General features: G+C 61.2%; 1 protein-coding gene and 1 long non-coding RNA gene across 3 annotated transcripts in view; one reads left to right on the plus strand and one right to left on the minus strand.

The window, feature by feature from the left end:
• RASGRF1 (Ras protein specific guanine nucleotide releasing factor 1) overlaps window positions 1-2,091 on the minus strand; it is a 44,042-nt gene extending 41,951 nt beyond the window's left edge. For both annotated transcript variants that reach the window (XM_069798741.1, XM_069798740.1), the window contains exon 1: window positions 1,454-2,091. In XM_069798741.1, coding sequence (XP_069654842.1) covers window positions 1,454-1,729 — 276 coding nt within the window. In that variant the 5' untranslated portion in view covers window positions 1,730-2,091. The remainder of the gene's footprint in view (window positions 1-1,453) is intronic.
• LOC138688101 (uncharacterized) lies at window positions 1,542-13,305 on the plus strand. Its single transcript, XR_011327167.1, has 2 exons — window positions 1,542-1,687; window positions 9,457-13,305. It is a non-coding gene; the product is annotated as an uncharacterized lncRNA (long non-coding RNA).
• Window positions 13,306-13,588: the final 283 nt, after the last annotated feature.

The following is a 13,588-nucleotide window of genomic DNA, read 5'->3' on the forward strand; positions in this document are numbered from 1 at the left end:
TGCCAGCGCCAGGAAAACCACCCCCGCTCCCCCCTGCGAGGGGCTTCCCGGTGCCCTCTGCGACACAGGCACCCAACCGGGTGTGCGACTGCACTCCACGCACGGTGGCCGAGGGGTGAACTCAACTGCAACGGGCTCCTCTCCACGTTCACGAGACTGGAGGTGATTTTGGAAGCTAGGGTGGCGATGGACAGGGATTTGCACCCCCAGGCTGGAAGCCAGTCCTTCTTCCGCCCCTGCCCAGCACCATCCCCACCTGGCTGCCCAGGTGCACCCCGACCTCCAGCAAATGACACCCGACAAACAAGCCGGAGGTCGCCAGCATTGCACACCACGCTGCTCGGGGCCACCCTGCCCACCCAGGGAAGGCGCAGCCAGGGGAGAGAAACCCACCCCCGGGGCCCGTGGGGGGCTGCCGTCCCCACGGCCGGGTCCCCAGGCACTGCCCGTGGAGGGGCAGGGGGGGACACCCAGATTCTCCCGGGGCCTCACAACGGCTTTGCTGTTCCAGGGCTGTTCCACCCGCAGACATTAGCATCTGGCGAGGAGCACCGCAGCCAAGGACCGGCCCTGCCTGTGGCACGGGTGGGCCCCCGGGTCCGGTGCTCCCCACCACCCGCGGAGGGGATGCGCGGCGTGTCCAGCCGGGTCTGTGATAGGAGCACAAACGGCATGTGCACGGAGTGGGAACGGGGTGAAACCCGCGTGAAAACAAGGCCCTGCACCCCCCAGGCCCTCCTGCTCTGAGCACCGTACACCCATCGCCCAGGCCGCCCGCGCCGCGGGACTGGGTGTGGGTTTAACCCCCCCACACCCTGGCAAACCCCGGGGGGTGCGTGCGGGGCGGGGGGGGGAGAGGCTGCATCAGGTACCAGAACCGAACGGCCGAGCCACAGCGTGGATGGAGCGACCCCACGGGAGCCCCGGCCCCCCCCCACGCCCCGCCGGGGCCACTGCCCCAAAACCTCGGCCGGGCCGGTGGGGCCGCGCCGCGGACACGCGTGGGGCGCGGGGCTCCGCTGCGCAAAGCGCGGCCCCGCGGCCGCCAGGGGGCGCCTCGCGCCGCAGCCCCGCCGCCAATTACCGGCTGCTAATTAGCCGCGGGGGGGGGGGGGGTGTGCGTGTAAAGAGGGGGGGTCCGGGCTGAGCCCGACACCCCCACAGCGAACTCACCCGCTGCCCCGGGGTGCGCTGGCAGAGCGGCCGGGGCACCGGCACTGCCACCCCGGGGAGCGTCCCCCCTTCCCCCGGCACAGGCCAGCCTCATCCCCCGCCCCGGTCACGCGTGGGGCAGGTCCCGGGCGCCGGACAGGTCCGCGGCGGGGGCGGGAGCCCCGGGGAACGGGGCTGCGTGCGGGGCCGGAACCGGGGCCGGAGCGACCCCGGGGCGTCATCCCCCTCCGACAGCGGCCGGTGCAGGGGGGCGCCGGCCCCGGGCCCCCGTCGCGCCCACCTGCTTCTCCAGGGAGTCCTTGGCCGAGAGGGAGGGCTTGGGGGAGGGCGCCCGGTCGCAGACGCAGCCCTCGAGCAGGTAGAGCCCCGAGGGCCGGGAGCTGGAGTCGGTCTCGAAGTAGAAGAGCATGTTCTGCAGCAGCGCGAACCACTTGGTGTGCCATTTTGTGTTGTCGGAGCTCCGCTTGCTCAGGTAGCCCTTCCTGGCGCCGTCCTTCTTCGCCAGCAGCCCCAGGTAGGTGACGTGCCCGTCATTGAGCCGCATCCCCTTCTGCATCTTGGTGGGCACCGCCAGCTCCTCACATGGTCCCCGCCGGGCAGCCGGCGGGCGGGTCCCTGGCGAGCAGCCGCAACCCCCGCGCCCGCATCAGCGGCTCCCGCTGCCCCCGGAGAACCGGCGGCCGCCGCGGCGGCTCATGCCGCGGCCGAGCCCCGGCGCCCTGCCCGCGCAGCGCTCGCCTCCCGCGGCGCCGGCGGCGGCGGCTCTGCCGGGGGAGCGCCGCGTCCCGGAGCCGCGTCTCCCGCAGACGGGCGAGTCATGTGATGCCGGAGCCGGCGGCGGCACCGGGAGCCCGTCAGCGCCGGCCCGAGCCGCGCCGTGCCGTGCCGTGCCGTGCCGCTCCGCGGCGGGGCTGGCCCTGCCCTGCCGCCGGCTGCGGGGGTGGCCGCGCCGTGCTCCCCGGGGCCGCCCCCCCCCCGCCCTGTCCCGGGCCGCGGGACGCCGGGGACGCCCGCCCCGTCCGTCGCCGGCAGCACCGGCACCGCTCCGCGCCGCGCAGGACCTCCGGGCACATGGGACCCCGGGCCGGCACGGACCCCTGCCCACAGAGGGAGCCCGGGGCCAAGAGGCAGCCCCGGGCACGTGGGACCCCCAGGCACAGCCGGAGCCCCGGGCCGAGGGGGGACCACTGGGACAGATGGGACCCCCAGGGCAGACAGGGAGCCCCGAGCCAAGAGGGACCCCCAGACTTGATTGGGAGCCCTGGGTGAAGCGGGGCCCCAGGCCGAAAGGGAGCCTCAGGCCAGGAAGGGCCTGGGGACAAATGGCACCCCCGGCCTGAGTGGGACCCTACGTGGACAGGGACTCCTGGGTGAAGCAGGACCCCCTGGGCCAAGTGGGGACCCCCAGTTTGAGATCAGCCCAGGGCTGACACAAGCCCTGGCTTGCCATGAGCCGCAGACTGAGGAGGATCCCCAGGCCATGTGGGACCCCCAACCTGCATGGGCTCTGCGTGAGGTTATGCTCGGCTGGGCACGCACTCCACACACCCCAGGCACCCACTCCAACCTCGGGCGCCAAGCCCCCCGCTGTCCCAGGGAAGCACTCCCCGTGTCCCGCTCTGTGCGTGTTGCTGACCGTGGGACATGCCCACTCGTGGCCTTCCCCTTGGCGGGTCCCAGGCACAGCCTTCACCTCCCCCCCAGCAGCATGGCGCTGATCCAGTCCCCGCACACTGCAATCCCTAACACTGCAGTCCCTCAAGCCAGGTGGTCCCTCCGCCTGCAGAGGTATCAGCACCCCTCGACACCGTCCTCTCCCTTCCCACCCTCTGCCTCTCCTTAGGGCACCCCGGTAACTGCACAGCCGCTCCCAGATGTCACACACGGGAGAGATGAGGACCCAATTTCTCCATTTATTTCTGTTTGTCTCACTCTTCAATCCCTCTCCTCTGTCCTGGCCTTGTGCGCTGCACCAAGCAGGGCAAAGCTGGGAAAACCAGGCATTGGCCGCAGCTGGAGTCTGTGCAGGGCAGGGAGGGCCTTGGTGCTTCCCATATCCCAGGGGCTCCCCACAGCCAGGAGCACTGGGTTGGTCAGACACCTCGGTGATGGGCACGTGTGAGACCTGAGGCGGCACGTGAACCCTGCTGCCCATGGGCAGCTGCCTGCCCACATGGGCAGAGGAACCGGCCCCAGCCCCAAGCATGACCAAGCCCCTGCAGACATGGAGGGCATCAGGAAAACCGTGATAATTAGCTTTGTTTCCGCTGAAAAGGCTGGCAGATCTCCAAGGAATTCAGTGAGGTCACAGGTTGCCATGGCAACAGGAGGGAACAGACTGGAATTGGGAAGGGTGCTGGCATTTCCAGGATGGAGCTGCTTGGCCCCGGTACTCACTGGGACACAGGCCATCGCTGCTCTGAGGGACACGGCCCGAGCGCTGCCGGGTGCCGGATCGGTGCCGGGGAGGTGATGAGCAGCTCCGGCCGGGAGCAGGAAGCAGGGCCGCATGCTGTCCTTTGCACCCCGTGCCCACCTGCCCCTCCAGCTGGCAGGCAGGCTGCTGTCCTCCCGGCCAAATGCACCCACTGTTACCCAGATTACAAGTGGGTATTTAGCTCTAGGACTTTCCCCACTGGCACGGCTAACTCTCCTCCTTGGTCAGGGCTCTCCCCTCTTCCGTTTTTCCAGCCTGATCAATGAGGTGCCACATCCTGTTTCACCACCGCAGCCTCTGCTTGGGGTGAAAGATGGGTAAGCATGCAGCAGAAGGTGCTCCCCATGACCGGCCTATCCTGCCAGCCCAGCGCTGCTCCAGAATAACCCCTGGAGAAGAAGCTGAGACGCTCTCCATCCCCTCCATCTCTCTGTGGATTAGCTGGAGCCAAGCAGCCAGCTGCCGGGCAGAGCTGAGGCCGTAGTGGTGGCTGTAGCTGCGGGGCCAAGCCTTCTCACAGCTCCTCATCACAGGGAGCGAGCTCTGGGCAGTGCTGCCGGCTGTTGTGGCAGGGACAGTCAAGCAGGACCTGCTGCATATGAAATGGTGCGGTTGCACAAGGGGAGATCCTTCATGGAAGCCTGCAGAATCTTGGATCAAATAATAACTTGGAAGCCAGCACTGCCAATAATTCCTATACTGGACAAAAGTGGAAAAGCCATCTTGTGCCCCAGGAGTTGCTGAGCCCTCCAGCCAGCCATGGGGCCATGCCAGGAGATGCAGTGTGTCAGGGGATGTGGTGTGCCCAGGGGTGCTGTGCGCCCGCTGCCCGCAGGGCGAGGGTCCCCGCTGCTCTCCACTGCCTTGCTGGCATGAGCAGGTGGCCAGGACAGCAGCACTTACGGCACTGGGGATTGGTACCAGATGAGGCAGCTGGACTTCGTTCCCCAGATAGTGTTGGTTTAGCTCAGACTCCCCTTAGATGATATGGAGGGTAATGGAAGAAATATCTGACAGCTTGCAAGGCTTGAGCAAATACGGAAACTTTGATGTCTAAAACAAAGGGAGGTTTATTTTTTGCATGTGATGTTTGCTTCGATCGATTCTAAGGCATTTGCAGTGTGACCGTTCTACTCTGGGAAAGCAGAGGTGAAGCGTTCGTCACTTCTCCTGAGTGCCGCTGCACAGAAGAGCCAGACTCACTGCTGCTGGCTTCCGTGAGACAGGGAGTTTGTCCAGAGTAAAGATTTCCCAGTGTTTCCAAGTATTTTAATTGCAGTGGCTTCTTCTCTCTTCATTTAACTTTTTAACAAACATTGAAGTGGCTCCTGTGGGCATCCCATGCCAAGCCAAGGCTTGAGCCTGAGCAGAATTGCGTGCAGAAGGAGCAGTTACTGCAGCAACACTGGCGGACGCAGGGCCCGCTCGCAAGGGAGAGCTGGGGGGGCCGGGAACGCTGCCCGGGAGCAGCGGGAGACAGGACAGTGGGGGGCTGTGGGGGCACACCGGCAGCAGGGGAGCTCCAGGAGTGGGACAGTCACCAGCAGAGACTTGCTGCTCCTAGCAGCTCTGAACACGCTGTGATGGGGCCTGGGGGACCAGGGTAGAGCATCTCCTGAGCCAGCAATAAGGCAGGTGAAGGAGAGAGGGTGATAGCGCCCATGGCTTGTTAGGGGCTCGGTGGGTGTCTGCATGTGCAGCCACAGGCTGAGCCCTGACCCGCTGGTGTGGCACAGGACAGGTGTCTCAGCGCAGATCGGGTCTCCGGCAGACTGCCTGCTCGTTCAGCACCGCAGTGCTGGGATGTGCTTGTCCCTGCATCCTGCCACTGTTATCCGGGCAGGTGCAAAGCCTGTTGCTGTGCTCTGACTCCTTGTGAACTGCATCCTGTGATTTCCATGCCAAAATAATCAGCTGTGGAAAACACGGCCCTTGGGCCCTTGCTGCTCTCAGCCCATGCTTCAACCTCTTGCACTAGTGGGGCTCATGTTGACTCAGCTGGCAGCAGGCTCTTTTATACGCCAGCAGCCTCCTCACCAGTTCAGTTCCCATACAGTCTCCTCCCTCTTTGAAGCTTGGATGGAACAGTTTGCCACTCTGTACATCCAGCTCCAGCGGGGTACACAGGCCGGGTGCCTGATGGCTCGCTATCCATCATTGACACCCTTGCTCAGCCACATGAACCCCATCTCTGTGTGCAAATGCTCCCCACCGGGCTGGCTCTCAGCACCCACCTTACCCGGCCAGCGGAGATTAAATGCCTTTGGGAGGAGCCCCGCAAGCCACCGCTTGCCAGGGACCTCTCCTCTGCTGCCAGCACAAGACACCCAGAGCCAAGGTCATCTTCCCAGAAAACACTCCAGGGCTGAGACCCACCGTGCTGCTGCCCCTCACCCTGCTGGCATGAGCCACGGTGGAGCAGCATGGGGCAGGGGGGTCCCACAGTCAGTGCAGGCAGCACAGCCCTGCTCCCCCAGAGCACTATGCAGCTCATGTGATGGTCAAACTTTCTGCCTGTTGCACTCCTGCCTCCTTTCCCCTGGGATTTCAGATGCTCGCTGGCCCCTTGGGCTGCTGAGCGCATCTCGCTGGCTGAACTGCAGGCTGAGGATGCTGAAGCTAAACATGTGCATGACAAAAAAAACCCCACAGCCTTCCCAGCTCCCCACATGCTGCTGGGTTATGTGGGCGCTGGTATTTATCGGCAGCTCCCCCAGCTCCCTCTTGGCCTCTCCCGTAAAGGCCGGGCTTGGCTGCCACCCACGGGAAGCTGCTGGCAGCGGGGAGAGCCAGCAGGCAGCTGGCAAGGCACAGCCGAGACGCTGCTTGAGGAGCTCCCAGCCTGACAGCACAGAGACCAAAAATGGGAGGTTGTACTTCTGGTGACAAACTCGTTTCTTTCACTTGGAGCGGGGAGTAAAATGGGCATGTTTATCCAGTCAGGCTCAGAGCCATCAACCCAGGGCTGAGGCATCGAGCCGGCAGGTGCTGATGTTCGTGTCATTAAAACGCGTTTTCCCAGGATGCAGCATCATTCCAGGCTGCTGACAGCCGGGGACAAGCTTACTTACAGCACTGAGTGTGGATACTCATTTCCTGCCCCCTGAGCTCCTCTTCTGTGTGTAGTATGTGTACAGTGTGCTTCCAACTGCTATGAGGGACACGAAGTGTCTTGGTCTCTGCCCAGACTGGGCTTTCCAAAAGGCACAAGCTGTAGTCAAAGTCAAGTCCATGGGCTTGGGCTCCTAAATCACACCAGCAAGCTTGAAAGTCCTGTCCTTGGTTGAGCAAGTTAAAGCTGTGCTTAAGATTTAGCTGCAGCAGATGCCTGGTGGGTATGCTGTCACGGTGCTCCACGTGCCGCTCGAGGAGGTTTCAGCTGGTCCTGCTTGCCATGCCTGCATCCCGGGGCAGGGCTGGGCTGAGCAGGGACAAGTGGAGTTCAGAGCAGCTCTGCGGGCATGAGGGCTCGGCTCTCCGGCAGCAGGGAGACAGAACCCACCAGGCTGTAGTGCAAAAGCAAAGTTTTTCCATTTGCTCAGCAGCAAACTTTGAAGGAGCAGGAATAGTAACTTCACATTTATTTCCAAGGCACCCTGGCACCCTGGCAGAGTTGATGGTGTACCAGATCATCTGTGGAGGGGACAAAGCAACCTGATTCAAAAGGCACCCTTGTTTAGAGCTGCTCTCAAGTGTGCCCTTGGTCTTCATCCAATTCCCCAGCAGTGCTCCAGTGCTCTCTCCTTTGTGTTCTCAGAAATATTGCTAAGGCGATGGCAGGACAGAGAAGAGATTTTCAAAGCACAAGTAGGCATCTGTTGTGTTCACACAAAATGTCAGTGCTCCAGCCCGGTAAGCAATGCCCTCTCCGATACACCAGCGTCAGGAGAGTTGGACTCAGCACTTTAATGCACAGACAGTTCTCTGCTAATTGGCCCCATCCAGTGTTTCATTTTGGCAGACCAGGTTCCCATCACTACCATCACGCATTTAACCTTCCCTGACAGAGGAGTCTCCAGGGGAGAGAGAAAACCTGGCTCCTGGGGGCAACCTGCGAGTGCAAATCTGCAGCCAGCAGCCCCTCCCGCTGCGAGCCAGAGCAGTGCTGCTCTCCCTACCTACACTTCAGCCTCTCCAGCCTTTGCTTTCTGCCCAGGGCAGCTCCATTGCACGTCCCGGGGCTGCTCCCCCAGGTGTGCTGCTGTGGGTCAGTGCAGTTCCCTCTCCTCCAGATGCTCGGAGCAAAACTCTGCTACTGAGGGCCTGCCCTGCCCTGCTTGAGCAGGCGGGTGCTGAGAAGCCTGGGGCCAGTGCAGCTCCTCTGCTCTCGGTGCCCCTGCAAACCCGCACAAGAATCTGCTCTGAGGCTGGGAAGCAGAAGAGCAGGAGCTCGGATGCCACAACCCAAGTGGAGCAGCACCGCAAGGTTGCCGGCAAGATGCTGGCTGCCGGGCGGGCTCCTGCCGCCGCCTGCCATCGCAGAGGGAAGAGCAGTAGCCAGGTCCCTGCGGTGCAAGATGCCTCTGGGCTCTGGGCGTCACTGGGCTGGTGGCACGCTGCCCACTGCGGTTCTCCAGTGCAGCTCCACCGGGTTGCAGACGTAAAGCCAGGCCGCCATGGCTTCCCAGTGGCATTGATCTGCAGAGATCAGCAGCCTCCTCGCAAAGAGGCTGGTGGAATACTGGTGGAAATGCCAAACCGAAGCTTCAGTGTGCCGCAGCTCCATGCAGCCGCCCCTCCTCCTTGCACACACATTCCTCTCCCGCTTTGGCACCATGGTTCCTGTGTAACCCTCGGCATTGCCACGTTTGGTTTCTTCAGGCAGTGGCCACTGACTAGGCTCCAGGACAGGGCACTCCCCAGTGCTGATCTTCAATCCATAACATATGCCACGCCTGGGAATAAACAATAGGATGAATGTGGATTTGCCGAGTGGTTTACATGGGAAAAGCATCTTCTCTGATTGTGTTATAAATCCCTCAGCAGTAACTGGTTTCACGAGCAAATGCTTCTGGAAACCTACCAGGCACTTCATCTATTTTGAATTTCACTAATTCAATGGCTGGTGAAACCAGGAAACAAGCCCTGCAGAAAGAGGTTCTCCACAAACACGATGGAGTTAGAAGCAACCTCCTCCCTCTTTTGCAAGCCAACTCATAATATTATGTAAAAATGCAAATAATGTCCGTGCGAAGCTACAGAGCCATAAGTGCCCAGAACAGAGCTCCGGCGAGGACTAACCCATTGCTCCTGGATGTGTGAATCACAGGCACAAGCAGTTTGGTTTACAAGCGTTTGCAGCGCAATGTGTGCTCAGCGGCCGTAAAGGGCCCTTTACGCCAGGGCTGTGCTGCGCCGTGCTAACGAACAGTGTGCCAGGAGGGCAATCCAGACGAACCATGGTAATTTCCCTTGCTACTCGTGAGCACTTAGAGGGTTTGCAGAACTTAAATGCTGGTAAGAGCTGCCCATTGACTCCTCGGCTGAAGGAGCCCATAAGGTATTCGGAAATCGTTGCCCTCCTGGAGCATGAGCTCAGGGGTGGTGGGGGAGCATGTATTAGTGCTTTGTGCATGTCAGGCAGGACAGGGACAGGGGCAGGGGCAGGGGCAGGGGCAGGAGTAGTGCCAGGGAGGCGGCACAGACCTGTGGCCTGGGGAGAGCCCTGGCCAGGGCATGATGCTGGTGCCAGTGGTGCATGGGGCTTACCGGGGAGCAGGGACCCCTCTCCCAGACTGAGCCCCACTGGTCCCAGTTGCCTGGGGGAGTGGGGAGAGGAGGGAAATGGACTCAGGAGATTTGTGATCCCAGAGCCTTCAGCGATAACCTCTTCCTCCTGTTCCCAGGTTCTGCCTTCATGTTTCCTTCCCTGAGCTGAGCCAGTGAAGCTGCAGCTCTCCCTGGCCAAATGCTGCCAGCCTGGAGCCCGCTCACATCAGAGAAAAGCATGGCGTACGGTGTCCTGGCACCGGGGTGGCTCCTGGGCCCTGGGGACACCACGCTGTCACCCTGGGAAGATGCTGGGCTCCAGGAGGGATGAGGTGCCCCACGCATCCCGTGGCTGACCGATGGTGGGAGCTGGAGCTTGGCCAGAAGCAGGAACGCCTGCTGAGCTGTGGGGCTGGAGCCTGCGGCACTGGGGGGGCGAACAGAGCTCAGCCCCAGCCCCACCACCTGCCCGAGCCCTTCTCCAGCCACCTCCTGGCAGGCACTGCCCTTCCCTGGCTACACGCCTGCTTCTCCCACTGCACTGCGAACCAGAGACTTCCCTCCTGCCCACACAAGCGATGGCTCCCGGTGCCAAGGACCCGCCTGCAGCCAACGCCTGGGGTGGCATCGTCGTCTTGGAACCCGCTCAGCGACACACGCAGAAAATGGGCTTTGTGTGCACGTGGCTCCGAGGGCAAAAGACTTTTTCATCAGCCAGGAGTGTGAAATAACTTGTCAGAGGAGGGAATTCAAGATGCTGCAAGAGGTGCTGTGGCACACTGGGCTGGAGGAGCTGCACTCCCACGGCAAAATGTTCTCCCATCTAGTGGCTAAAATAAAAAACGTTGGTGCAGCCTGGGCAGGGTGAGGAGCACTCGCTGGGGTCAGCGGGCTGCAGCCTGGCCAGGCAGCAGCCGTGCCGGGCAGGGTGAGTGCCACCGGCCCCGCCACCGACATGGATGTCCCTTTTCATCTCTGGAGCCCTGCTTCCCTGCCAGCACCTGGAGCTGAGCAGACAGAAGAGTGACATTTGCGGGAAGTGCTGTGGGGGGAGAGGGATGTATAAACCAGGGTTCCTCACCAGCACGAAGATGCTACGAGTTCATCAGGCTAATTTGTCACTTAGAACTAAGTTCTCCATGGTGGGTGTCAGGAAGGGGCTGGCTGCACATGACCCCTGGCTGCCGGCAAGTCGGCTACGCTGCAGAAATCATGTATTTGTTGACATTTTTTAAACGGAAAGCTTAAGTACTGTTATTATGCTGTGCAAAATTATTTCAGCAGCCCTTTGAACCACTAAGCTATTCTCTGGGAATCTCGACACCAGGGATGACAAAGTGGTAATTTATGCCAGCAGCTCTCGCTCACTCTCGAGCCCACAGACAGGGCTGCTGGCACAGCTCCTCGCTCCTCATCGTGCAGTGCTTGGGTGCCAGCTTCTTCACCTGAGATACAGGGAGGGTAAAGAGTTGCCTTCCCACATTTCATCAAGTCATGGCTTGCTCGGGTCCTTCCCCTCCTGAAAGGAGCACAGAGCAGAGTGAGGCATGGCAGCGTTTTACCTATCAGGGACCTGCATTTGCAGGGAGTGGCTCCGAGGCCACCAAACCCCAGTGGCCCCTTCAGCCCCGTAGCAGATGAAGCAGCCAGCGAGGATAACTGCACTGCCTGGAAAAGACACGCCAGCTTTCTGCTGGGGGAGGCTGCACAGCCCAGGCGGGAGCTCCGGGAATGACGGCTCAGCAGCAGGAATTGCAGTGCCATGGGCATGCTGCTGGCGGGACAGACGGGGAGAGCAGAGGCTGGGGACATCTCTCCTCCCAGTGCTCAGGCCCAGCCTTGGGTGCCCCCAGGCTTCCTCGGTGTCACCCTGCCACCGGGCTGTGCCGGGGGGTGCGCGGTCCCTCAGCGCTGATTGGGGCTGGCAGGGGCAATGCTAACCGTGTTGTTGGGCTGACTGCCTCGTCTCCCAGCCCAAGAGCTCGTGGATTTGCTCTCTCCACAAATCATTTTGCTGCTCTGGGAAGCTACAGTCTCTTCCAGGTAACTGCAAGCCACCCAGTGTGGTCCCAGCTGAACCGTGGCCAGGTGACACGGTGCCCACCATGCTCACTGAGGCCACCATGATGTTGGGATGATCCCTGCCTGCCTGGTGCTTCAAGGCTGGCAGCGCATCTCCCAGCAGTCCTGGCTGCAATGGGCAGCTCCTGTTACCGCAGGGGCAGCCGCTCCCCTGCTGTCCCCTGGGGATACCAGTCCAGTGGTGGATCCAGCTGCTCTGCAGTGCCATGGTTCTCCACTGCATCTATGCATCCCGGCTGGCCTCAGCCATCCCTGTGCCACTTTGCTCCGCTAGGACAATGATACGGCATCTGCCCAGCCCAGCAAGACCACCAGGTACCTGGGCACAGACAAAAATTGTCCCCATCCCATGGCAGGGTCAGGCAGAGGGGAGAGGTGCCAAGCACCCTGCTGCACCACCCTGAGCCACTGCCCCCTGGGCTCAAGAAGGATGTGCATCGCTTATCGCGAGGCCTCACATTAAGCGTGTGTGATCGCCTAAAGTGAATCATTAATATCTCCATGGAGCGTTCCCAGGGGAGCGCGCAGCCGCCGCCGCCGCTGGGGCCACGTCCCGCAACGGAGCCGGGGCTGCCACAAGCGCAGCCACTGCCAGCACCGTGTGTGCCGGGCACCCGAGTGCACTGGGGAGCTGTTATGGGGATGGGAGCTCTGCCGCTGCTGGCAATTTGTGTCAAGAGCAGCACCACACTGGGCTTCCTGAGCTGCCGCAGGAAGGCTCACTTAGCGCACATACAGCAGTGATTTGGTAACCGAACGTTATTTTTAGGCATTTCTGAGACAAACTGGAGTGTTTTACAAGCCTCTCTGAATGTATTACAGCTAAAATGTATTTTATATATTTTCGTGATGCTGTACTTCACAGGCCAGGGGTCCCTGCTGTTACATACAATATTTGCCACATGATAGACAGAACAACGCTGAAACCTCACCTGAAAATCACAGCTGCAGGCTTTTGAAGACATTTCCTGTCCCTACAGGTACAAAGTATTTTCAGGTACAAACATCCCCACTCACCCTGTGTCTGACTTTATTACTCCACATTTGACTGGCAGCTTCCACGCTGCAGGTCACAGCATTGCCAGCCGCTGCTGAACGGCCAGAGCAGGAGCTGGGCTGTGCCACCAGTGCCCAGCCCCGTGCACAGCACCCCCAGCCCTGCACCAGTGCCCTGGGCATCCCCTGGAAACCACCCCATATCCCTGGGGGAGCACCCCGCGTTCCCAGGAAAGCACCCCACATCCCTAGGGGAGCACCCCCTGTCCCAGGGGAGCTCCCTGGCATGTGGCAGCCCAGGGTGGCTGGACAGAGAGCAGCCCCGACCGTGGCTTTGGGGCTGAGAAGGAGGGACACGGGCCCCTCTGGCCCTGGGAACAAGGGGTGGGTGGTGGTGACAGCTTTCGTAGGCAGCTGCCCACCCAGGGCAAGCATGGTGCAGGCTCACGCCGGGGCGGGTGAAGAGCCTTGCACCACCTCGTGCTAAAGCTCTCCCGAGCTCCGGTGCATGGCGGGGGGGGCTGCAGTGCCAGCACCTCAGCCCCCACCCTGAGACAGGAGGTGACACAGAGGGGGGGCACAAAGCAGGCAAACCTCAACTCCCCCCGGTTATGGCCAGGGAGGGGGATGCCTTGCAGCAACCTCCTTAATGGTGTCCTCTCTCCCTCCCACTGATCTGGGTGCTGTTGGCAGCTCTGAGCCTCTGCCAAGCCTCCCGCAGAAACAGGATTAGATATTAAAGAGTTGCATCATTTGCAGAAGTCTACGGGCTCCTTTGCATATCAGAGCCATAAGGACCTGCAGTTAGATGGGATCTGGAAGGAAAATGGGCAGCTCTAGCTGCGAGCTGAACCGAGCATTGTCCCAGGGTGGAGAATGGACAGAATAAAGGGTAGCACTTCTAAATATTACTAACTACAAATTTGCTGGTTAGGGTTAATTTTTTCCCTTCACATATGTAGGCATCATCAGTATTTGGGGGCAGTGAGGGCACATTTGCCGTTCCTTGCTATTTCTGCCCAGGAGCCCTGTGGGTGAGGACAAGGCAGCGGCACCCCAGGCCCTGCGCAGTGTGCCTGGGTGCCTACCTAAAAACAGGCTTTCAGTGCACTGATTTGCTCGCATCACAGGTTGCAAAACAGTCATAGTGCTAAGCCAGAGTGGAAAAAACCCCGTAAGTGGCCCATTTGC

Source organism: Haliaeetus albicilla, chromosome 12 (genome assembly GCF_947461875.1).
Source record: "Haliaeetus albicilla chromosome 12, bHalAlb1.1, whole genome shotgun sequence".
Taxonomy (NCBI): Eukaryota; Metazoa; Chordata; class Aves; order Accipitriformes; family Accipitridae; genus Haliaeetus; species Haliaeetus albicilla.